Genomic DNA, 26,542 nt, shown 5'->3' on the forward strand with positions numbered 1-26,542 from the left:
TTTTACACTTATTTAGAGAAGAGGTGGCAAGTGAGAGATGAGTACTGGCATGAATGAGAAGTTTTTAGACAGACCTTGTACATCTTTGTTTTGATCACATCAAATAGTAACCATATTATTAACTTAATTTACAGTTGCATATTAAAATAGCATTGAATATGTTATAAGACCACTAAATGTGAGAATTACACAACATAAAAGACAATATGAGAAAAGGGTTAGTAGAACAGTCTAAAATTGCTTAACATGCTGATCTGAAAATCATCACATGTCATGGGATGAAGCCAGAGAAGAGAATTTGTTCAAATATAAACTAAGACTTCATAAACTTAGCAGATCAACATCTAAGTCAACTCTCTGTTGAAGTTAGGTTACTTTAGCTAACAAGATTAAAAAAGAATTAACTGTAAGCCTTAAACCAATTGTAAAATTCAAAGAAATCTCAGCTAATAAAGTTCAAACAAACATTATGACTATAACTCATAGTTACCCAGAATATGGAGCAGATAACCTGTTACGCTAACATACGGTTGTACTAGTAGAGGATCGATACTGACCCCATGGGCATATACAGGTTAAGATCAAGAACAACAATGACACAATTACAACAATTACTCTCTCTCTCTCCCCCTCCCCCCCACTTAAACCAACCATCACCATCCCGCTCCCTTCTTTCAGATGACAGACCTTGCTGCCACAGCAAGTGCTCATATTGATTTTTCCTCAAACTTTCATCCAGACCAGGTGAGTAGAAATGTGTTGTTCACTGTGGTTGTTTTGTACAGTGATATGGTTGGTACTCGATCGAGTCACCCTGGACCTCGTGCACGTGTTTGAGTATTTTTGGAGATACAGATTGATCTGTTGTTAACCATGACTTTCACTGCCACATATGTATCACTTTTTAGTTTCTGTGTATACTTAGATTTTTTGACACCTAAAGAGGAGGATAGAATCCAATCCTCAAAACAGCCTTCTATTTTTGTAACAACTATGGTATACGTAAATGGTATCCAAAAACCTGCTATCCCTTCAAACATCCATCACAAATAACAAACTTTAAACAAAGAGATGCAAAGTTTATGTCAATAAAACTAAAAATATTAAAGTACGGTTCCTTCCCACTGATAAAATATAAAAACTACAGTCAAGAAGCCAAGGAACAATAACTTGATAAAGATTGGACAATAGTTTCTCCATATGTTAAAATCTAAACCCCACCAAAATGAACATACTTGTGTACCTGTAAGACTTCAAAAGCACGCACAATTTGATAAAACATTAAAGACAATCTTTTTTAGAAAAATGTATTTAAGAATATTAACGAAGAAGAAATTGAAGAAGATAATGCCTTGAATAATAAAACCTTGAATTTATGAAAATTTTTAACAAAGGAACAAACCCTCCACATCAATTACTTGTTCCTTGTTTGACAATAAATCAAAACCGATAAATTATTTTTATCATAATTTTTTTAGACTTACTTGTAATTGGATGTCAGCAATCTTATTGCTAGCAACCTCAAACTCATTGAGAGGGATCCGAGCCTGCTTCAAGTAGCGCAGGAAGCCCAGCTCTTCTGGTCGCAGTATCAGGAGAGCGTGGCCTTTGCCGTTGGCCCCCCTGGCTGTCCTCCCCACTCGGTGAATGTATTCCTGGGGACACACATATCAAATAATAAGAAATCTTGCACTTATGAAGTTAAAATTGAGTAAGATTGGACTTCTGCAAAGTTTTTGAGAGACTGAGCATCCTGAAATGTCAAAGAGATTTTACTAGTAAGATTACTTGAGTTTCAGCGCCATATAGCATGTATGGATGAGGTGAATGCACATATTCACACTCATGAATGTCTTAAGCAGGTACAGATTTTCAACAAGCTGCATTTGGGATAGAACGATGTTTAATTTCTTATTGAAATAATGTTTAGGCGTACTTTTGATCTGATTATATTCTTGTGTGTGTTTGTGTTATTATATTCGACTTGTTATCAGATACACATTGAGGCAGCAACCAAGGCTTTGGCAGCTGGCGTTGTAAATGTTACATTAAGGTGCATATATATATATATATATATATATATATATATATATATATTCTCTTTTCCATCATCTAATGGCTTTGGAGTTCTCTCTTGGTATAGGTCATCCCTTAAATGTCCTTCACAAATTATCTTCACCAATATCACTTGATAGGAATACCATTTATAATGATCCACAACATGCTGTTGGTTGTCTATTGCCAGTAGCAGAAGCTATTTTTGGTTGGTACAGGCTTTTTTTGGCAAATAGGCAGGAGTTTAGGAGTCTAGAAAGTCTGACTCTGTTCAACCAGCTGACTTTTATTTTAATTTTAATTTATGTAATGTGACATCAGGCATAAATAAGATCTTGGCTATATGCATTGGAGAAGTAAACATATTTGATTTGCACTAGAATGATTTTAGCATCGGTTGGTCTGAGAATGTTGAAGGTATAAAAGTTATCTTGACAAAGCATAATTTATGTGGCAACATTAGTTGAATGTTACTAGACATTTGGCAATGTGATCCGTTTCACCATTGCTATAATTTTGATGGAGTTAGGAGTGCTATATTGATTTAATACTGTACCAAGAGCCTCTATGCTCATAGAGGCCTAACGCTCGTTCAGCTGTGTTTGAAGTAGTATGCAAAATAAACTATCGTATTGACAAGGATGATTTGGTGTCATCAATTTTTTTGCCTCTCTGTCCATTATTGAGATATAGCTATTGTATCAGTTGGCTTTTGATGACTTTTTTTCTTTTCTTATTTACTGAGTCAGAGTGGGCTTGATGTTTAACCAATAACATCATCTTCTTGTGCAAAATTACTTGACATGAGGTCTCAGAATGAAATGTTCTTGGTGACTTTGGGTCTAACTCCTCGACTACTTACAGGATTCATGATTAGGAATCTGAGGCAGCCAAATGAACATTTGTGCTGCAGGAACAGTGGCAGGGTCAGGTAGTTCTCCATCCGTCCAATGTGTGGGATAATTTATTTCATCTATTGACTTATTGGGGTGACAACAAAACGGATGGCGGAAACGGTATAAAGAAACCTGCAGTTACATAGAAGATAGCACAAGTTTGCTCACGAATAAAATAAAAATATATTGTGAACCAGTTAAATTAAACAAGCTTAACTCTTAAAGTGCAGCATACAGATATGTACCAACGGAATTGCGCTAAACGTACCATACAGAAATATTCATATTGATTTATTTTAGTTTCTTGTGTAGAAATGCATAAATATATTGATTTATGACTGTCGGGAAGCAAAATAGATGTTGTGGCACGTGAAAAATAAATAATAACTATTGCTATTTTTTTATTGATGTTTCATCCTATGACGCGAAGCGCACAGAGCAGACATAACCATAAGGCACACACTTTTTTACGGTGTGTCTACGTGTAAAACCAGTACATTTAAAAAAGATGTATTTGTTATTATTCTTCTTCCAAGAAGTAGAAAATAAATCATCTTTGGCAAAAACACAACTTTTGTTTATTTTAAATGCACACTAATTGTACTGAGGCAAAACTTTTTCAGTGCTTTAAGTCTTCTTATTACAATACCAAATATCACACAAAAATGATATGGGGAGAAAATGTTCAAATATCATGATTCCAGAACACCTTTTGCCAACACTTTCAGGAAAAACGTAGGATCCCTCATTGAATCTCAGCCAAACAGCTCTCTCCACATGTCCATTGTATCGTATTGACTATCAATAACTCTTGTATTAAGTTAAACGTTAACTATACTATTACAGTACCAGTTATACCAACCTACTTTAGTGTCTAATAGAACTAACATATCACAGACAGCAAGATCCAGTTACCTTAGGATCATCTGGAGGATCATACTGCACAATCCAGTCCACATCAGGGATGTCCAACCCTCGAGCTGCAACGTCTGTACAAAGCAGGATGCCTTCCGATGCATTGCAGAATTCAAAGAACGTTGTTGTACGCTTCATCTGCTTTTGTTTACCCTGCACACATTACAAATAATTTATAAAACTCACATTGCTTATATTCTAAATTTGTTTGAGATACAATAAATCAAAAGTTGTGTTAATTCAATATTTTTAAATATTTACTGTCAGTAAGGGTAAATGCTGATTGTATTAAATCTACATCTTCATTGATCCAGACAGTGGTTAGATCCATCAATTCTAGAACAGTGAAAGTCTAACACAGTTATAAGGGAGGACTTGATCATTCACCTTTTTGTTGTTTTTAATAAAATATTAATTTTCAGTCATTGTCTATCAATCTACGAATATGATTCTAACAAGCAGTTACATATCTTATATACAGGGTGTAAAAAAAGTCTCGCACAGGCTTGATAATTCCCGAATGATTACAGGTAAATTAATAAAACTTGGTACATCATTACTGCACCTATAAATCTACTTTTTGAAGTAACTACCATTTTATTGTCATGTCAAGGGGATGGCCCACAAGGGGTCAGAAGGAAATCTTAAATGAGAGCATAGGTTGAGTAGTACATCAAATTAAAGGTCTATATTAGTAGGGTACAATGCCACAAATCCGGCTTCAAAAGATTCACTCTTCAAAAAATTTTGCTGGTTTAAAGCTTGAAACATTTAAAATGTAGGTCCTGTTCTAGATGGTTTAGTATTCTTGTCTTGGCTCAAGTTGTATAGGTTAAACTTAGTAAATGAATACTGGACTTAAAAAATAGATTTTAAGGTAGTTAGTGACTCTTCAAATCCAATGGAGAATGGTCTCCAAGGAGTTCAGTAAAAAGATTTAAAGTAAGCATAGCTCAAGATGTACATTGTTTTAACCCATTGCGGATCGTGAAAACGGCGCGCGCGCGCGGGCCTTAGAGTACGAATTAATCCGTATTACAACTCAGCACCCGCAGTGTTTGCACGCCTACCTGCCTGCTTAGCGCGCTCGCTAATTATACATGTTTTGTTTGTTTATGTGTTGTTATTTATGTTATATAAACATTATACAGATCATATTAGACAAGTATATTATACTAGAAGTATATTCAAGTATATTCATAAATATCCTCGGAAGCACTACTTTGAGCGTTTTTATTTATATTGAAATGATGTTGAAATAGAGTTTCCACATCCGGTGGTGTCCCAGAACAATGTCTGAAATAGTCTGAACATCTGAATCATGGTCACTAGCCCGCTCGTCACTGTCAACATTAGTATCTGCGTAATTATGAAAACGTGGACAAATAACTTCCACTTTCTAATAATAGTCTATCTAATTCAGATGATCGTAAATCGTCACCCATTTTATTTACGTACACGCACACGAGGCAAAGGAAAATCGAACGTCACGACTGTACGCCTCAGACAAACAATTTGTCGCAAATAATAACGTTATTGACCGATAACGAGGGGAGTGTTTGTGGACGAGTACCAGAGATAAGATAGGAAGCCAGTCCAGGAAAACTGAGTATAAATATCTCCGAGGCTTATAACAGCGATAAGCGTTCAAAACAAATGAGTCATCCGTACCACGTCATCCGCGTGAGGGTCACGTCATTGTGCTTTTGGTCCACGCCTCGCTCCGCGTCACCCTCACGTCGTTGATCCGCAATGGGTTAAAGTGTAATGTAAGATGTACACCAAGTAAAGTGCAAAGTCCAACCTAAAAATAAGAACTTTCTATTACAATAACTGATACCAGGTTTATCCCTTTATCATTCATCTCTGCTAAACAACTCCTTTATAAAGATGTATGAAAAAAAATTGCAAGAGACGTGAGTAGACTCTTTTTGACAGAAGTATGTTTCTGAGACCGACATATGAATATACTTTCTTGGTTTGTGCAATAAAGCAAATTCAAATTTGACACCGTAAATACATTAGACTGGAGGTAGATTGAAACTGCCTGAAATAGACCCTTTTTGGCCAAAGAAGGCATCTAGGTCCTAAGTAGGTAAGACTTATATTTATTTCATCAGAACAAAGAGGTAAACTCAACTATGTCATTGGAAATATATTGGACTAGAAGTAGATCATAAGAGCTGGAAATAAGGCGGGTATACATTTTTTTCTTGATTTCTTTCTGAACAAGACAAATTCAGCTGTGGCATTGAAAATACAATTCATTTGAACCAGAAAGGCTTCTATTGGCGTAACACTTGATATAATAGTTAGTCCCTCAACCTACGGTCAAGAATAATACAATAGAAACAGATAATAGAATCAGGACGACAATCAAAATCAACAAAAATGAACTCACGTGAATGCACATGCAATGGAGATCGATGAAGTTGAGCAGTTCATGATGGAACTGCACTGAGAGACATGAGCTGAAGAAGACCATCACCTTCTTCTTACGGTTCTTCTTCAAAAAGGTGAAGAGCAGCATAAACCTTTTCTCCGACGGGCAGATAACATAGCCTGTAACATTACTTGGGATTAAACAATGGAACACTATGGAAGATAATATGTAAGATTTACAGCAAGGTCAGAAGAATAACAATATAAAATTGTTTTTAAATTTTTACGATGTTAAAATCAGCAACAGTAAGTATATGTTAAATAATAAGACACACACCAGAATAAGAGCCAAACATATTGTATTATTGCAGTTCTTTATTTCTGTTCCTGTTTAGTATAGTTTTACTTAAGAATAAAAAGTGGAAAATAGAAAGTTTTGATGAATGACTATAATTAATTGCTGTCTTCTGAAAGAACTGATTATCGAAACAAATTAATGGGTTTGTACAACAAGGAGAAAATATAAACATTGAGTCATATCATCACACATATCACCAGTGTGTTAATGTTCTCACCTTGCTCCAGTCCATCGACCGTGGCAGCCTCAGTTTTGTCGTCCACCCCCACGTACACAGGCTCCTTCTTGAGGGCTAGCCTTGTCAGGGCCTCTGTCTTGGAAGTGGTGGTAGCACTGAACAGCATAGTCTGCCGCTTCTCTGCAACACAGTGTGCTACTATAGTATTCCATCTTGAAGAGATGCAAGAACTTGTTCTAGGTATAGCATTCTGCAGAAACTGTACATAGCCGTTTTTACTTTTCAAATCAAGTAATTTAGAAAATAAGAGACAATTTCAAAAGGGTCTAACAACTTCCACCTGAACCTCAATTTAAAATTGTAAAACTCCTGGAATGTGAAATTTTTATAAATGGCTCAAAGTGAGCCTTTATTTACTGTGCCTTGGAAAGGGAAAGAATCATTTCAAGCCAGCACTTTGAAAAACAAGAAAATACAAGATTTAATCATTTTTTCCTACAAGTTAGTTAATGGGGAGTTTACATTAACTGATTTTAGTAAAAGTAGAACAAAAGTAATGTGAGATAAACCATCCCTTGATTACCATGAAAATAAACCAGAAATTCCAGGAAAAATACTGTATATCTAAAGCCCCAGTTCTTTAATTGCTTGGCTACAAAGCAGATCCAAAAGAAGAAACGTTAAAAAGCACAATCAATCCCCACAGTCCCTAGTTGATTGTAAGAAACCCCGACATGCAACACACAAATTATTATTTGCCCAATTGAAAATATACTGATAAGAAATTCCTTATACTTCTACATTTCTGTATATTACCACATATGTAATCATTGCAGAAAATAATTAGGGAAAAGTATAATATAGAGATTAATTAATCTTACAGGTATACATTTTTACAACAATTATAGTTGACACAATGTCCACTCTCTGCATTATTTTATCAGCTCAATCACGGTATTTTGACAATAAAAAGTAAGTATCACATTAATGCTTGGCTGACATTACTGATGCGGTCTACAGCTTTTCACATGTTGTAAGACAATGTTTGGTAAATGATTAGAGCTATTATGACTGTTTAGGAGCAAAATAATATATCTTGAACGGTCCTGTCAGTGTAATTTAATTTAAGAACAGAGTTTTTGAATATTTGTTTGACATTGTAAATAGTTTATTATCTTAGTCTTCTGATTCACACATGTCAAAGCATTGTTAACACAATTAAAATATTGAAACAATTCAGCCTCCCTTTCAAACATTGGACATTCATTTTGGACCATGTTTCGGTTTAATATCTGTTGAATAAGGGGGCTCTTCATACCTGGGTCAAAATATATCAAGCTCTTCATTGTGTTAACAATATTTTGACTTCGTGTGAAACCAAAAAGATTAGATTATAGTTTTGACAACAGCCACATAAGCTTCAAAACTGTAAGCAGTGTAGTAGTTGTAGTATACTATTCAGGTATACTAAGTTCAGCTAGATATAAGAAAAAACTTAAGCTTTCAACGTTTTTCACGAGGTATTATCAATTTAATTAAAGTAAATAATTCAATAGCTAATAACTAAATTTTAAAATAAGTATTGTAGCAAGAATCTAGGATAGTAAATTGTTATTACAAACTTGATTGACAACTACAGGGAAAATATTAAATTTCCAGTAGAAGATTTAAATCATGACTTCACATGTGAAAGGGTGAGAGGGCAAAACACTACCTACTAAATAACCACCCAATAATAAATGCCAAAAGATTTTTTGCAATATCAATAACACAAGATTAGGTTAAAAATGTTTCCTTACAAACTGGGTTTACACATAATGTAGCTATGGTAGAGAGGGTTGATTCAATTGAATTTAGAGTTTAGTTCCGGTTCACCATCCTATTTTTGCAGCATCTGGTATCTGACACTGTCGCAGACTTTTGACTCCTGGAATCTGGAGCCATGTTTGTCTGAAGAGATCCAAAGAAAGTCTATGACAACGAAGAATACCAGACGCTGCTGCAAAAAGGAAGGTGACCTGGAACTAAACTCTAAATTCAACTAAGGGTTTAGTTTTCTTTCTATCGATAAGATTAAGTTTTCATTACATTTTGACTTGTATCACAACTAAAACTACAGAGATACGTACTGGGTAGAAGGTTGATGATCTGTTTCATGTCTTCCTCAAAGCCGATCTGCAGGATCCTGTCAGCCTCGTCAATCACCAAGCACTGCAGGTTCTTGTACAGGAAATCTGGAGTGTTCTGAAGATGGTCCAGCAGGCGTCCTGGGGTGGCCACTAAGATGTTGATACCTGTACCACATAGACATTTTAGCAACAATATTCCTGGAAAATTCTCGCAAGGCAGTGTTCAAATTTGTCAATTATCTGACTCCATGCAGGTCATGATAATAATTTTGATTAATACTCCCATTGCATTACCACTCAATTAGAAGTCCATCTTTATAAGGACTGTAACATATTTTGAAACTAATATATACCAGACTACAGGAATGTTTTTCTTCGTAATCCCTGAGTACAGGAATGGTGTAAAAAAAATACTTTTTGTTATTTTTACCATAAAGTCAATTTTTCATTCGTTCTCTAATGAAACACGAGCGTCGTTTCAACAGAATTACCTCCATACTGAAGACTGGATCTATCCAGCAACACAAATTCCGACAGACACTGCTTAAAGGTTCTTTGCTGGAACATGCCGTGGTACTTGCCGGGAAAGAAGATTTGTGAGAAGCTTTGGCCGCCGGCGTATAGGATGGTTTCTTAGTGTAAAGTACAGTGCGCGTGGGCAGGGGATTATTGAAGTTCATGGCAAATCTTGTTTGGATGATTTGTGGATATCCATATTTCTCGATCAGGTTTGTGTGAGAGGCATAAATGCATAAACCTCATATATGTACCAGGGACGGGGAAAACAGTGGAATATCTGATCTGTAGATTTCGAATGAAATCTTTTCCTCTTGGACTGTCGAATGCCCCTTACTTAGGATCTAGATGTGTACTTTATGATAGTATTTCCTCGGCTAGGTCAATTTCGTCTATCCTAAATGTCCCAACATTTTCCACCAATGACTGTAATGGTGATCTTCCTGGAAGAGAACCCTCCAATGGTTGACCTTCAATTAGGTATGTTGTTAATTTGCAGTTGGTTCATAAGTGAAATCTTCAGTACCACTCTTTCTACCACCCTTAGAAAAGGTTGGAAACCAATGATATTGGCCTAAAGTCTTTTTATTGTTCATCAGTGTCGCCCTATTTGTGTGATAAGGGGAATTAGACCTTCGGTAGTTTTTATCTTAGAAGGAAAAACACTCCTTGGGCCATTGGACTTATTTACCACATGTGTTAGAGGGCCCACATAGCTTCTTGTTCACAGGGAAAACTTCAGCACGCTTTAGAGGGGAAATCTCATCAATTCCAAATGATGATGAGAGTCTAGGTGGATCTTATGATTTTAGCCGACATCTTTTCTTATTGTGTGGTTAATGGGAGAATTAGCAAAGTGGCGTATGCACATGGGTACTGTATTCTACTCAGACGTGGTTTATGAGAGGGGTTTGAAAGACAGCCAATGTTACATCTGCAATATCAAATGTAAGAGTTTAAATCGTTTCCTACTATGTTCCAATATATGTTCAACCGTGTCTTCAAGCTGTGTTAAGGTTTTCACATGAGGAGTTTTTGGAACTATTTTTTGAAGGCCCTTTCTGTGCTTTACTTACCCTCCAAATTGCTTCTTTGCTTTTGTGTTGAATGATTCAGCTATGATGGTTTTTCATTGGTTTCTCGTCTAATTACTTTCTAGATGGAGATCATACTGCTTTTTTCTTCTTGCTGTTTCTTGCTTTTTGGTCCTCCCAGTCCCTCCCGGACAAAAGAGAGACCGTTCGTTGGCCCTTCTAATAAAATTTTGCTCTTCATACTCGTTGGTCTTTCAATTCATTATATTACAACAGGTTTTGTCGTTTAGGTCTGGCTCTTGAAGACTTATGAGTGACATGTGAGGGGTCAAGAGCTCGATGTTCGCACAATTGTTCTGAAAATTTGAGTAGGCCTACTTCCACACCCACCTGCATGGTACACCTCCTTCCCATGCTTGCTCGGCAAAGTAATTGTTTTTGAAGCTTCAGTAAGTTTCCATCTACTTGAATTTTCTGCAGTAGACAATATTTTGTTGTTTCAATGAATGATTGGTATTTCGAGTTAGTGTGCACAGCTTGGCCTGTGTGATCAGAAAGATGGGTATTCTGTAATTGTCAACCTCTAGTAGATCTTGTTCAATAATTTCAGCACATACAATATCGATTGAGTAGGATGTATTTCGAGTGATAGAGTTCTCGGTCGCTGGTAAATGAAAGTCTTTCTACTGTCAAAGATGGCCAGTGTCTCGTTTGAGATCAAGGAATATCTCGTTGAACAACAAAGGCCATCCACACTTGATGTCCATCCCACAAAATGCAGACAGCGATCACTACTCCCAAAGGAAAGTCTTCAATGGCCTCTGATTAGACAGATTTAGAGCTTCTCCTAACTGGGGACACTTGGGTGGGCGATACACACCCAAAAGGTTATAGACCACATTCCATATTCCTAGGGCCTTATTTTCCACTGCTGCCAATTTCGCAAGTGATTTCTGTTGCTGGATTGCCTCTTTTAGGTTGACACTTTGCCACTTTGCTTTCATGGATTTCTCTGAAGCGGAATATCGCAACACCCCCTTTTTTTATGACTGACTTCTTCTGAAATTGCTTGTCAACGTGTAATTTAGGAGTGTTTTACATTTTCCATGGATGTTTTGGTCTAAGACCGTGTTCAGTAAGAACCAGGAAATCTGGTTTTAAGTCGGCGAGAGGAACCAGTGAATTTAGATGGTCAACAAACTGTGTTGCTTGAGCGGTCTTATTTCTGATGCGAAGATTCACATAAGGGGTTTCTTTGAGAGAGAGCCTCTGGAGATGATTACATTCTGTTAGACAAGAGGTTCGTGTTTCCTGATGCAGTAACTTGACGAGCCGCTATTGTTTGCTATCTTCAATTTTCTTTCTAGTTGGCCTTGTCTCTAAAAAAGACAATTCTATTTTCTTCTGGAGAGTTTTTTTTACTGGGGTCTCGTAGGTGAGTTGGCCTCATCGGACCATGGTTCATTGGTCGTTTTGGGTCTGTGGGATTGTTCTCATGAGAGATTCTTGTCAAAAGGGTGTAAAGTATTTTTGGGTTTATTTATTTTTGTAGTCGTTTCAATATGCTTTGAGATGAATTCTGTCTACAAGAAATTCTCGGGGATTATATGTATCTCCTTCTTAACTTGGTTTCCTAAGAAGGAAAAATATAACTGATGTTTTTTAAAAATTTTGTGGTAAAAAAGTAACCATGTCTTACTTTAGATGCGGTGACTAGTACTTTCAGTCTTTTTGCAATCTGTCCAATCATTATTGTTGGCCTCGCAATTGTGGGGCCTACCATGTTTATAATTTACTTCAATGATCTATCATCAGAGCTTTACAAAATCGAACTTGATTGTGGTAAGTGCCTTCATGTATGCTGATGATTTAGCTGTTAAAAATTAAACTTGTAAAATTATTCTAGAGTAGCTAATCACTCTCTTCTGACTTCTAACTCCAATAATCGAAGACTTGGGACAGCTGCCCAACTCGAAATCGATATGTTTGAATATTGAAAAAAAACTCAGAGTTATTCGAATTCAAGCATTTAAAAACAAAGACATGAGGACAGTGTTTGTTTTTAGGCGCATGTTCGTCGTGCAATCTAATGGTTAAGTGGAAACAATTCATGTTGAAAACTCTATGTAAAGAGGTTTCTAAAGGTATTTTTTATGCTTTAGAAAACTTAAATCTTTTTTAAGCGTAGAACCGTGTGTTGAAAGCTGTTTTACTTTGCCCATATTTTCAAAGTCATTTATCTTACCGGAAATTATTGTGTGGGTGGCCATTTTGGTTAATGTAAGAAGACTATTCTTTATTACACAGAAGAGGAGCAATTAGAGTCATGTTTAATGTCAGTAGTAGGACCGCACTGTAAGCCATTTGTTTAAAGCAAACTTGGTATTTTTGTTAACTATTATTTTCTATTACATTTTAGACTGTGTTTATTATATTTCAAAAACTCAATTTTAGACTACAATATCTACAAATAATTCTGTTCATAGTCATTTTACCAGACAAAAACAATTTCCTTAGAGTAATATTCAGCGCATTTTCTCCAAAACAAACTTATAAACATGTTTACTGGTGAATTTGGGATCTGTAGGCTTTATAATATGCTAACCATTCAATGTTAAATCGTCTCAATGGTAAAACATTTTTAAAATGAAACTTAGATCTATCTTTATGTGATATTTGTGCTTTACAATGAAGAAGAATTTGTTAATTTCTTAAAAACAAAAAACTGTTCTAGGCTAGATTTGTAATCTTTTGATATTTGTATTGTTAGTATTTTGTTCATCCTCCCCCCACACAACCCATCCAGTTTATGAATAAAGAATCTTTTGGACTTTTGGAAAATAACTATGTTCATGTCAGAGAGTTGCCCTAAACCTGTCCAGGAGGCCTTTCTTGGAAGAAAAAAATAATTCACGAGGGGTAGTTTCCATATGCAGAGCCAACTTCGGGGAAAAGTACACCTCTGGAGTTCTTACGCGGTTTCCAATTTCTTCTAAATCTACTCCAACTGATCTCATTAGAGCTATACATCCAAAGCCCAAAGTCCTCTATTGTTATGCCTGGATGACACTTATTCATAATATTAGCTTTTTTTATTACAAATAAAGCCATCCTTTAGTTGAAAATAATGGGGGCAAACTAAGTTCTGGGTTTTATGATAAATAGCTTCCAATCATTAATTCTAGTAAACTCAGTTCATCTAAAACCATTACAAAGTAACACACTGTTTCCTCCAATATGATTTGTCTTACCCTGTACACTTCTACTATTTCGTCTTTAGGTTGATTATCCAATTATTACCACAGCATGGCATCAATATATTGGTTTCTCTTATCAAATTGGAGGCTCAAAGCCTTCTCAATAGAAATTCAACCCAAGTACATGATCATATCAGATTCTTCGACCAAAGCGTAATTCTGCTTATTTTAATTTCAGACTTAAAATCATCTTTATTAAGGAAATCTTATATTTCTTGTAACATATACAAAGTTGTTAACTTTTAGTATTTTAAAGTTTTTGAATTTCATATTAAATATATACATTTTACTTTAATTTAATTTTAACTTTTGTATACGTTAAAGCATTTTTGTGACCTTTCTAATTCACAAGCAATGATGTTACTAATTTTACAGCAAGTGTTATCATAAACTTATTGTGAATTTTACTGCTATAAAGACGACTCTCGATTAATCTCGACATCTCGGACTAACGTCGAATTCTTCTTGATAGAACTCGAAATTTATTTTTCCGTTACCTTGAGAAAACTCTGCCTAACGTCGAAATAAAAAACAAACCATGCATAACTCGAGATTAATTTTGCACCCGAATGTTACCTCAATAAACTCGAAAGTGATAGATAAATTACTCTATAAACTCGAAGATTCAGCTAGATTAAGTCGAAGATATATTTCAAATTTGAATTGGTTGTACGTATGAATTGTAGGCATACATTGCAGTGTGGGACAGTAAGTACAAATTCTGTATGTAGTTACAATACATCTACATTAGTTTTGTTAGAAGGATTTTTAGGAATAAAAAACATAGTTTTATTTGGTACCTCTACTAACTCGAATTTTATTTTGTTTACCTCTGTAAGTCGGAATTCTAGTGAAATATCTTAAATTCTTATAAACTTAATAACTATTCTTACAGTCGAAACATACACGTATATACTCGAAAGGAAAACAGCCAGTTCCACTTGAAATTCGAGTGTATCGAGAGGTTTAACTGGTTACATTATAAGGTTGAGTGGTTTAGAGAGAGCTTGATTGCACCCTAATTCACGCCTTCTTTGATAAAGGCATTTTTTCATTTTCAATTTTTCACAGGTTTAGACATTCAATGTATTGGTGCAATAACGACACATATATTGGCTTTATACTAAGCTTCTGCTGCACTACACACACAGCTAGACAGTTGATGTAAAACACAATTAGAATTTAAATCAAGAATGAAAGCCATACCTTTAGCCAGTTTCTGTGCCTCGGTGGACCTGCTGGCACCACCCATTATAAGGCCATAGGTGAGGTGATGGTGGGTCATCAGCTCCTTCAACACGCCAAACGTCTGCATGGACAGTTCTCTGGTGGGGGAGATGATGATACATCCAACTCCTGGAAACACCATATAGTTTAAACATTCTTTACAAACAGATGATAGTTCTTCTGAGGACTTCTGTAGGGTATAACAAATATAGTTTGAATGTAAATAAGAAAGTCAGTCACAACCAGAAGACTATTCACAAGGTTGTGGAAAATTTGGATTTGAATCCCTTCTTTGCAACATGGAGCAATTTGGAATACTTCCAGGGACTTGCTAATTTTGGTTTTGGCAAAAAAATCAGTTACTAAACTCAGTTCTTTGAACACATTTTATCTGTGAATATACCAATAACTGGTCTCAAAATCATTTGCAAAGAACAACAATTAGATTATTTAATTTTATAATAGTGAATGATCGTTTCTTCATCCACAATTGAAAATTATATAAAATATTTCACCACTTGGATATTAATTAAATGTCTTATATAACAAGACCCTGGACAGTGTTGATAAACACAGACTTCAATAACACATACCATTTCTAGGCATGAACTGTAGCTTGTGTACAAGTTCTATAGCAGGAATCAGGAAGGCAAGGGTCTTGCCGGAGCCGGTCTTTGCAGAAGCCACAACGTCTCGACCCTCTAGTAGCGGTGGGATGGCCTTGGCCTGTATCTCTGTCATCTTGGTGAACCCCATCTCCTCTACAGCCTTTAGAGTCTCCTCACTAACCCGACCCTCCAGCGCAGAGAACGAGGAGTCCTTCAGCAGCAGATCCAATGTGATATTGGAACCAGGCACTAAACAACAACATTAGATTTACAACATTTTAATTTTAATTTCATCACCTCTTCATTGATTGTTGAACTTCAATAGTTAAATCCTTTTCTGACTTTCAAAATTCCATTTTGGTTCAAGAAGATTCCAATTAAATTTAAAAATTCTGCTATTATAAGATTCAAAAGTAAAACAAAAAGGATAATATGTACATTTTGATGTTATATAGAACAAATCCAAAAATATATAAATTTGAACAAAACCAAACCAAAGCACTAAAAATTAAATACAAATAGTTGCTGATTAATCATATTCAAGTCATAGTTATTTATTTCAGACGAGCTGCAGAAAAATTACAGTTTTCTAAGCACACCATACAACCTTATGATATTTTATTATTTTTCAAAATAATACTTTACAAGTATAAACACGTTTTAAAGAGAGCATAAATTAACTTGTAAATCATCAATTTTGTATGTTTCAATATATATTGTTTATAAATTATAATAACCATCCCCTTATTATCTTCAGACTCTCATCAGCCTTTATTTTATTTTTAAAATAAACATCTTAAATTTGAACATTTCCCTTTGTTTCTGAAATATTTGTAAATACGCATTAAAAAATGTAAGTATGTTTTTTCAAACACCATTTAGTAGCTGGAAGTAGTAGGTAGGAAGCTTTAATTTAACAATGTGTCATTTTCTATTCAGACACTTAGAATAAAGGGAAATGCTCTTAACACGAATAAGCTATGTTTACAGTTCAGAGCTTTCATTAACAGGACACCTGTTAAAAAAAAACATTTTCTTAATCTTAAACTCCATAAGAAATCTCAAAACTTGGAGCTCACATACCTTCTTTATTAAGGTAAATATTTAAAAAGTAGCAAGAATAAGAAAGTCTTAAAATTACTTTTCTCATAAAAAATAGTAATAATATACAGATTGTTCCGTAATAAAAAACAAAATTAACTGCCATGTTGGAAAATGGTGGCAGTTTTTAAATGTCTCTAAAAACAAGGATAGGTTTCCCATTTAAATTTTGCTGTCAGATATATATTTTCCAAGATCATAATGGTGACCCCTTTAACCCTTTTACTGCCGACGTCCGACATATCGGACGTCGGCATTTTTGCCGAAAACGCCAACATCCAATATGTCGTACGTCTGTATTTTTTATTGTTACTGGCTACTGTTATGTTCAAATGCCGAAATATTCGGTATTTTGGTTGTTTAGGAGCAAAGGATAATGAAAGAAGCCATTTGAAGAACTTTGGATTTCTATTTTCGTCGTCTTTGACTAGAATTGACGAACTACCTAGACAGCTGTCAAAACCAGTTGATCGGGTTATGTTACTGAAATCTTTGTTCGTTGTTGTTGTTGTTTACAATTTTATCGAAAGTTTTTTTGAAGTGTCACTTTTGTTGATCAAGGATAAAATAAACTCTGCCAGATAAAAAGGAAAGGAACTGCTCTGTTTGTAGCAAAATAAGCACAGCTAGTGGTGGGTCCAGAAAAAAATCAAGGACCATTTGTGTGGTATGCAAAAGAGGTGTGCATGCCACCTGCTTTGGACAGCACAAGTGCTAAAAACTTACATCAGGCACGTTTAAATATTGTAAATATGTAGAAATTAGGTTTGGGTTTTGTATACTTTTTTGTGTGTTACTGCTTTTTATAAACTAATGAATGAACAGAAGTATAAGAAAAAGTGTTTTCGTGTGAAACATCGCAGTGTACATCCAATGTCCAGAATTTGAGTTTTGGGAAAATCCTCATAGTGCAGCTATGTTTCAAGGTAACACCTTCAAATTTGGTATATGTTCTAAGCAATTGCTCTAGTTTATAATGATATCATGCTCATAATTTTAGTATAATTTTAAAAATAAATTATCACACGCCAAACACAATTTTTATTTTTTTATTTATTTTTTATTTACATCATTTTAAAAATTAAATAATGAGTTTGTTTCAAATTAAAATGTCTTTTTATTATTTAAAAAACAGCATTAAATACGAGGAAATAAAATAAAAATTCATGCAAATCTAATGAAAAATAAAAAAGATACAGCATTTTTTGTAAATGAATGCACGACAGCGATTTTCCTCCTTGGCAATTTTGGCTGGTACAATAAAAAAATGGCCGGCAGTAAAAGGGTTAAAAACATCAGCCTGTATAGTGAGTGCATTACACAATTGTGATTACAAATAATCAGGTTGATATATGTAAATAGATATGTGCTATGTAAAGGGTTGACCAGTTATTGTGCTAGCTAGTTTGTCTTTACTTGGCAGTATATAGTAAGTGTTTCACAAAAAGTATTGTACTTACATTGGATGGATACGTCATTGCTTTGAGCTTCTTTGACATCTGTATTATTCTCTTTACTATCGCTACTCTCGTTTAATTTGCCACTATTTTCATTCTCTGCAGTTTCTGTTAGCTGTGTTTTCTTCTTTTGCTTCTTCTTTTTCATGACTGGCTCTACAACAAAATAATGATAATTTGCATTGCATTAAAGATGTTGTCATAAGAAAATTCAAAATATAGTGATTTTATTTTCAATTCCCAGCTGCCCTACTTTATGTATAGTAAATTATTGTACAAGGTATTAATGTACTATTTTATCTCTTAAATTTACCATAAACTTCTAATATATCTAGCACTTCTTGAATAAGAACAACTTTAGTTATACACTTATTAAAGTCTTTTTTACATGATAATAAGTATCAAAAATAAATGGCTGCAAATTGAACTAATTGACATTCTTTCAGTAAACGGAATGTCTTATGAGGGGGGGACGAGGAGGGAGTAGGGCCAATGAACTGGAAGCACACAAGTATTAAAAAATACATACAATAGTGATAGCGCTATGGATGGTTCACAGAAAGATTTCTTTAATATCAAAATTTTACTGAAGTAGATCTGACATACTATATTAGTAGCCTATATTAAGCCTTGGAAGCTGACATATATTATATATATCTTTATTCCAAAACTTAACTCTGACTTTTTTTAAATTTATACAATTAACCCTCCAAGTGATGACTAAACCACTTCAAAGTGCTAGGCCATTTTCGAGCATACGACATGTCTTTAAAAAAAAAAACATTTTATATACAAATATATGTTCAAATTGCATGTATTACATATGGTTTTTTTACAACAATATGTTCTATAATATCAAGTAAAAATAAAAATGCTTACCTTTTATCATAAAAAAATCTGGTCCTGTTAACCAGTTGTGTAGTTTTTTATATTTTTATTTTTCAAAATCCTTGACGTATAGTTTTTTTTCAAAATGTAGTAGTCCTAATTCTAAATATATGCAAAATGTTCCAAATTTAATGCTGATTAAGAAACATATCACTTCATAACCTTTTGCACAACATATCACAATACTAATTGGTAAAAAACAAAAGAATGTTTTTTTGCCCAAATTTTACTAAAATGTTTACCACATCAACAAGTGTCAGTAAGTAGTTGAATAGTGATTATTGCCTCAAAATAAACACATATTTAGTTACTGATATGAGTAAAAGTAAGACACCATAACATAAACAAAAAATGACCCACATCAAGGGAATAAACAAATAAATAAATTAATTAAATAAATTTTGACTAATCTAATGATTAGTCAATCATTTTGACTTTCATCGCTATCATTTAAAAATGACAGATAAAGTATTAAAAATACAGAAAAATGGCTTATATACTGTTACGGCCCGGTCTTAGTCCTTTATTTTATTTGTTTATTAGATTTAGTTCATTTATGTTAGGTATAAATATATTTGTAATTAGTTTAGTATCTTACTGTTAGTTTATTATTGTATTGTTAGAGGGGAGAATTGTTGTCTTAGATATTACGGGTGACATCCCTAATATTTATGACAAGGTCGCCTGGAAGTATGGAGTTCTTGTTCTCAGGGCATGGGAGGCGACAGAGCTTTCACTCCCATTGTTAGAGGTGGCCTTCCACGAACCAAGGGATGTTACCCCCAGGTTTATGGTAGGGTCGCTTCAGGGCGGGAGGGGCTGGCCCTCACGCCTCGTGGGAGCAAGAAAGAACCTTTACCTGGGACAGGGGCCTAGAACGGGTCTCCTCTAGTCAGTTCTTCATGTACTCCGGAGGCGTAGGGTAGAGAGCACACAGCTCTCTACATTACACATAGTTTAGGACAGCTAGCGCCAGCTAGCTGTATTACAATACAGTCCGCTTATTCCACTTTTTGTATTAACATTTTAGTTTGAGTAAATACAAGTTCAGTTCGTTCAAAAACAAGTGTTTCATTTCATATAAATATTCCAGTATTCAAGGCCCGTCATGCGCGCCGCCAACATATACATATTTACATTAGACTAAAAAAATTAGTCTGAGTCACTCTCTGGTGGGGGTGCTGCTCTCTTTCTTCTGCCTCCCCCTACAGGCCTCACAAAGTGTTGCAATTGATTGTAACAACCAGGGTGAACTCTACAGAGACACCCGGGACACCAGTACCGACTGCGGGTTTGTTTTTGAGAGGTAGAGCATACTACGCACACACGAAGTTTGACGCAAGGGAGTCGCACCAAGTTGTGCTCCCCATCTCCAGCTGGTCCTGGATGTATTTGTTGAGGAGGGTCATTTTGTACTTGCTGGTGATGATTTTCCTCAACAAGTGACTCAATAATGTTAACAGTGAAGCTGTGCCTAGACAAAGGATTGTCGGTGTTCCGTGCATATAGAATGTACGCATTGAGTAGAGCCATGTCAGTGAAGTTGTCAAATATTTTTCTCCAATATTTTTTAGTGGTTCTGGTGCATGTCAAATGGTAAATGGACTTATCTTTGGTGTCCACACCGCCCATATTCAAGTTATATTAACCAATGAGTTTTGGTTTTATAGCTTCTATGCCACTTTTCTTGCTACGTATCAGAACATCATCAGCAGTAAATGCGGTCGACAACATATATACCGGTTTCCTGGTTTTTTTTTTTGTTTGTAGCCAACTAACAGGGTTTTATTCCTTCTGAAGTAGATGGTTTCAGTTGGTTTCAAATTAGTTTGGATGAGGGTTTTAGATAAGTCCTTAGACCTTTTGTTGACGGTTCCTGTTAGATATGTTTTTCTTCTGAGCAATGTGTTAGCTAAAGGAACTTTGGTATAGTAGTTGTCAGTGTACAAGTGGTAGTACTTATCTAACAAATCACGCTTGTCTAAAACATGAACTACTACCTTTTCAGAAAAAGCCCTTTCGGAATTATCTTGTAAAAATCCTTTGCCGCTGTATAGTTCAGAATGAAGTACATAGCTTGATTTGCTATCGCACACCTCAAATTTTTTAATTCCGAACCTGGCGTGCCGCTTTTTTGGTAGGTATTGGATGTAGGAGCAACTATTTTTTATGCCCACCATTGACTCATCCAAACATATATTTTGTTCTGGGGTGAAATATCTTTTGAAACGTCTGTTCATGGAATCATAGAACGGTCTAATTTTGTACCAAGGATCGTGTCCAGGCTCCCCTTTACGGATTGCTTTCAAAGGGCTGACATGAAAATTTGTTTGAATTGACTGAAATCTATTTAGTGACATGACAGTAGCAAAAAAGGAACTTTCTGAGACTTGGAAGTTGACCAATAATTTTTATAATTGTTTTTGAAATTCAGACCCATGTTTATAACTAGTGCAATATACCGCTTCATTTCAGCTTTAGAAATATCTACCCATTTTTTTTATCCTACTGTGTTTGGTTAGTGTACCAGAATTTCTTTTTTTCCTTAACTTAGCATTGGCATAATCATTAGTCTCCTTTAACAAGAGGTTCCAAATTGTATCAGTAAAAAATAAAAAGAAATACTGGAGAGGTAGGCTATTTCTGGGTGGTAAATTCTTTGGTCCAGTATGCCTAGGTACAAAATCTGAATCTATATCAATAGGTGGTTCAGTTGGATAGGTGCGTAGCCAATTTCCATTTGGTGGATTAGGCATATTACCTGCAGGTGATTGTGGTGGAGTGGGCTCATTGTCAGAATCTGAATCATTTGTTGGTGGCTGAGTAGGCCTATGCCTGGGAAGTGTCACATTTGAAGTAGTAGAGGCTGGATTTCCATTGTCAGAGTCACTGTAATTATTAGTGTCTAAAGCCGGGTTATAATCATCACCACTCCCTGATGAAACATGCGAGGCATCACTTGGTACATCTTCAATGTCGGTTTCGATGTCACCTGTATTTTGACTTTCATCGCTATCATTTCCACTCAAATCGTCATCAAAACAGCGCCTAATGGCACTTTAATTACTAAGTTCACTCATAGCACAAATAATAACTCAATAATATAATATAAGTCACAATAATATAAGTCACTTACAAATCAAAAGAACGAAGCAAAACAAGAACATCACGGTCACAGGGCGTCGGCCGCGAGACGACCGTAACAGACAAACAAACACGCGTCGAAATCAGCTGACTATTCTTCTTACTCTTTCTCGCAACCTTCTGAATTACATAATTCTAATTACATTACCAGATAGGGAATTTATTCCTACATGTAGCCTTACAAACCACGTCATTATTGAGCAAACCGTTCGTCTGTGATATGAAAAAAAACAAACATATCGCACAGTGCGATAGTAGTACTTTGAAGTGGTACGAACATATCGCACAGTGCGATAGTAGCACTTTGAGGGTTAATTGCAATAATACTGCTATATATTAACGGGCTTTAAGATTTCATTTCAGAGTTACACTGTTATTTATTACCGTACCTATATAATAGAGTGGTTAAAAAAATGTTTTTCCCAGAATGCAATAGGAAGTAAAATTTACTATTAATATTTAATAACGAAAACTCAATAAGAAAAACTTTAATGTTTAGTGCAGCATCTGAAATCTGGTGCTGCACTAAGCGGAAGGTGAAATGGAGCTGAACTGAAGTGAAGTAAAATGTACATGCCATTTGATTAAATTCCATCTTTGAAATTTGGAAAATAATATTAAATGTCTAACATTTTTCTAGATACTAGAAGATGTTATGATACCCTATATATGGTAAACATTCATTTAACAGTGAGATAACTAAATAAACACATAAATAAATAAATAATCATTTGTTTATAAATCATTATTAAAATAACACTAACCTGGAATGTTGGTATTCTCTGAGGATTCACTTGTTATGTTTTCTTCCTCATCTTCCTCTTCATTAATGGTTTCGGGAACATGTCTAAGTTTCTTTTTCTTTTTCCCTAAAAATATTAGATATTAAATCAACGCTTTATTTCTATAAAACACAATTATGTATGTAAGTAAACAACATAAAACATCATACACACACATACAAAAAATATGTGTGTGTGTTTTTAATTCTTGGTTTGGGTTTTATTTCTCTGTTTTATTAAATCAGTGGGTTCTGGGAACTCGAAAATTTAAACATGAACACTGGTTTCTTTGTTTTGTTTAAACTTTAAAATACTTGGAAGAGTGTGCATGTATATGTATGTATTTATATATAATATATAGCTTGTAAGACAATTACAAAAAACACATAAAAAGTATAATTTTTTCAAAAAGACATAATTTATTAAGGAAACTTACTGTTCAACACTTCCATTTTCTGTCCTTCCAATTTTCTCTTTTGTCCTATTAATGGGCCAGACAATCCAGCAACTGATCCGTTTTGAACGTTTGATTTATCAGGGCCTGAAAAGTAAATTTAAAATTCATATTTTAAAATAAGCAAACTTAAAGAAACCAAACTTTTTACATACAATATTTTCAAAAGTGAATTGTATATACGATAGCGCTTAACGTTTTTCTTGGTAGTATATAGAGAGCGTTACATTGCTCAGAGTTGTCACAGTCAGGATGTATCTAAATGGATACATGCTAATTGAAGGGTTAAAATATAACAAATTTATATGACAGCAATGTTTTTGAAAAAGAACTTATCGTACATAGTTTTAACAAAAGAGCATCCAGCAATGCAGATTCATAGTAGTCACTTTTAGCCTGTTCCTATTACTGTAACTGTTATTTCAACCCTCTGCCTGCATTGGTTGTTTGGTACGGAACATTATTTCCTACATTTTAATTATAATCCTGTTTCCTGTGAATTCTGTAGTGTTACACTGTAGTCTTAAATGAAAAATCCATCTACACCAGTATTGACAAAGTACTTGAGGAAGGTGTAATGAATAATAATAAATACAAAAAAGTATTGGTATTGTGAAGCCTTATTAAAACATAGTTGTCAATTTCAATACTGCGGGAGCCACTACTATCAAACTGTGTCATTCTGTTTCACGTAAAATGTCCAACCTAATGTTTTTGGCAACAACAAAAGTGCGGATAAATGTCTATGGACCGTCCACTCCTCAGTCCTGATTTAAAACTGCTCCTGATGGTCATACTTTTCCAAGACAAGGAATTACTTGGTGAAAAGCTATGAAAGGATTATGCTTACAGAAACTATAATTTACAGCAGCATTAATTTACTGATTAAATGGATGGTTGGCCGAGTTGTTGATAGGGTTTATCAATAAAGTAGAGCCATGATTTGTATTAGTTATTAATGGTAACTCTATGAAGAAAAATAAAATAAGATTACATCAATTTACATTTTCTACTAAAACTATATCTATAGCAAATTTCTTTTTGTATCTCTATTAAATTATATTTTTAAATCAGAAAACTGTTACAGTACTAAAAAAACTACTTTCAAATTAAAAGTATGTGAGTTTTGTACATCATATTCAATCTTGTTACAAGCCCTCTAATTTTATTATCTGTTTTAACATAACCTTAAAATAAATGTACTATTAACTTACAAGCAGTTAATGAGCTGCTTCAAATGCAATTATTTTCAAAATCTAGGTCTGTAGCCTATATCTAAATTAAAGCACTTAAAACAAATATGACGGAGCCCTATGACACTTTTAAAACAGGAGGAAGCATATATCAAATATTTATTATTTCAGTATTCATAGCTAAGAGTAACTCAGAGCAAAATTGTGACTAGCTATAGTATATTTCTTGTGTTATAATTGATTTTGCTGTTGTTCTGATCAAGAAAATAATACATACATTTACAGGCTTGAGAAGCCTAATCATAAAGTATCTACAGGTGGATTCTATAACAGTTTAAATAGTATTTCCAATGTATTAAATGGTTTTAATTCGTCAATGGCACAATCTATAATGAAAATTACACAGTAGTTTGTCTTTGATATGAATTGTACTACTAATCATGCAGTTTATACTTAAAATGATCTACAATTTATAGTTACATTAATAGTATACAGTACAATAACAATACAATTTTGTTATTTGAACAGTGGTTAGAAAAGGCTGAAATATAAGAAGTATTGTTTCTTTGAAGACTTAAATTTAATGTAAAACAGCGGTGTATTTGTTAACTTTCCAATACCGGAACGCGAAGGTGAAGGGGAAAAGACATGAAATCTTACAGCAAAACAGACCCCAGGGACCTTCCACCCAAAGTGCTTTTCATGTTGATTTTTTACATAATCAATGCACAATTAATATACAAAATTGTGAAACTGGCTGCCGAAAAATTATCATTTTGAAGGCCAGAAGTGTCATTGTTCTGCACGACAATGTCAGGACATGTGCGGCAAACGCTACAAGGCAAACATTGGTTGCTTTAGAATGGGAAACATTGAAACATCTATACGACAGCCCAGCCCAGACTTGTGAATTTCATCTTTTTGAACTCCTTAAAGATGAGCTTGGAGGCCAGTGTTTCAAGGACAATGAAACAGTGGAGGCGTTTCTGTTCCAATGGCGAAGAGAATATTCAAGGAGTTTTAATAATGATGAAAAACTCCCAATTCAACGGGAAATAAATGTATTTCAAATTTTTTTTTTTAATTTGTTCTAGTTTATAATTGATCAATACACCCTCAAATTGGTGACCAAAATTTAATGATTTACTTATGGCCAACAGCTGCCGGTGAACTTCTGAGATGTGGGTAAAAAACAAGTTAACTTCATGAGGCAGAATCATGATTTACTCTGGAATTTCAATATGTTGTCTGAATAGTATTATCTCAAGAGATAATTTTTGTTTGTCTTCTAAACTATAGGAAAAGTCATTCTTCCCATATTCAAACGATAAAAAATAGTAAAAAATTGTGTCTCTTGGAATCAACCATAGAATCAATTTTTTTAAACTATTTTGAAAGCAAAATGGGATATTTATAAACTTAATATTTAGTTTACTAGATTTAACTAATCTAATCAACTGACTCCACAAAAACAAGCATGGCATCAACTAGAGACTTAAATACGAGGGTCGTCCAGAAAGTAAAGAACGATTGCGCATCACGGGCGGCGCAGTTCACCCACCACCGCGGTAGATAGCTTGTTCTTTAGCCACACCTTCTGCCTCAGTGTGAGCTGAGTAGCGGTACCGTGAGGTCACGTTTGCGTCTCCTGTGAAAGTTTAAAATGGCGGCGTTAATTGAAAATCCCGCCAAGTGTGAACTGCGTAGTGTGATACGGTTTCTGAATGCACAGAATGTTCGACCTATTGAAATTTATAGGCAAATTAAGGCAGTTTACGGTGACAAAGCTCCAGTCAATGGAATGGCATCACTCGAATTCACCAACAAAAAACAGGAAAGAAAAACCAAATTTGAACACCAGGAAATTGATGGCAACAGTTTTTTGGGACCGAAAAGGCCTAATCCATGTGGAGTTCATGCCGAGAGGCGAAACAATCAACTCAGAGGCCTACATCGAGACCTTGCATC

General features: G+C 34.7%; 1 protein-coding gene across 1 annotated transcript in view; it reads right to left on the reverse strand.

Moving 5' to 3' along the window:
- LOC124362947 (ATP-dependent RNA helicase HAS1-like) overlaps positions 1 to 26,542 on the reverse strand; it is a 50,601-nt gene that overhangs the window by 20,841 nt on the left and 3,218 nt on the right. The window contains exons 2-11 of the mRNA XM_046817846.1: positions 23,364 to 23,468; positions 22,910 to 23,014; positions 18,117 to 18,269; positions 15,541 to 15,804; positions 14,927 to 15,076; positions 8,914 to 9,078; positions 6,824 to 6,964; positions 6,268 to 6,428; positions 3,867 to 4,019; positions 1,485 to 1,655 (exon numbers count right to left, since the gene is read on the reverse strand). Of these exons, the coding sequence (XP_046673802.1) occupies positions 1,485 to 1,655; positions 3,867 to 4,019; positions 6,268 to 6,428; positions 6,824 to 6,964; positions 8,914 to 9,078; positions 14,927 to 15,076; positions 15,541 to 15,804; positions 18,117 to 18,269; positions 22,910 to 23,014; positions 23,364 to 23,468 (1,568 nt within the window). The remainder of the gene's footprint in view (positions 1 to 1,484; positions 1,656 to 3,866; positions 4,020 to 6,267; positions 6,429 to 6,823; positions 6,965 to 8,913; positions 9,079 to 14,926; positions 15,077 to 15,540; positions 15,805 to 18,116; positions 18,270 to 22,909; positions 23,015 to 23,363; positions 23,469 to 26,542) is intronic.

Source organism: Homalodisca vitripennis, chromosome 5, assembly GCF_021130785.1.
Source record: "Homalodisca vitripennis isolate AUS2020 chromosome 5, UT_GWSS_2.1, whole genome shotgun sequence".
In the NCBI taxonomy this organism is placed as follows: domain Eukaryota; kingdom Metazoa; phylum Arthropoda; class Insecta; order Hemiptera; family Cicadellidae; genus Homalodisca; species Homalodisca vitripennis.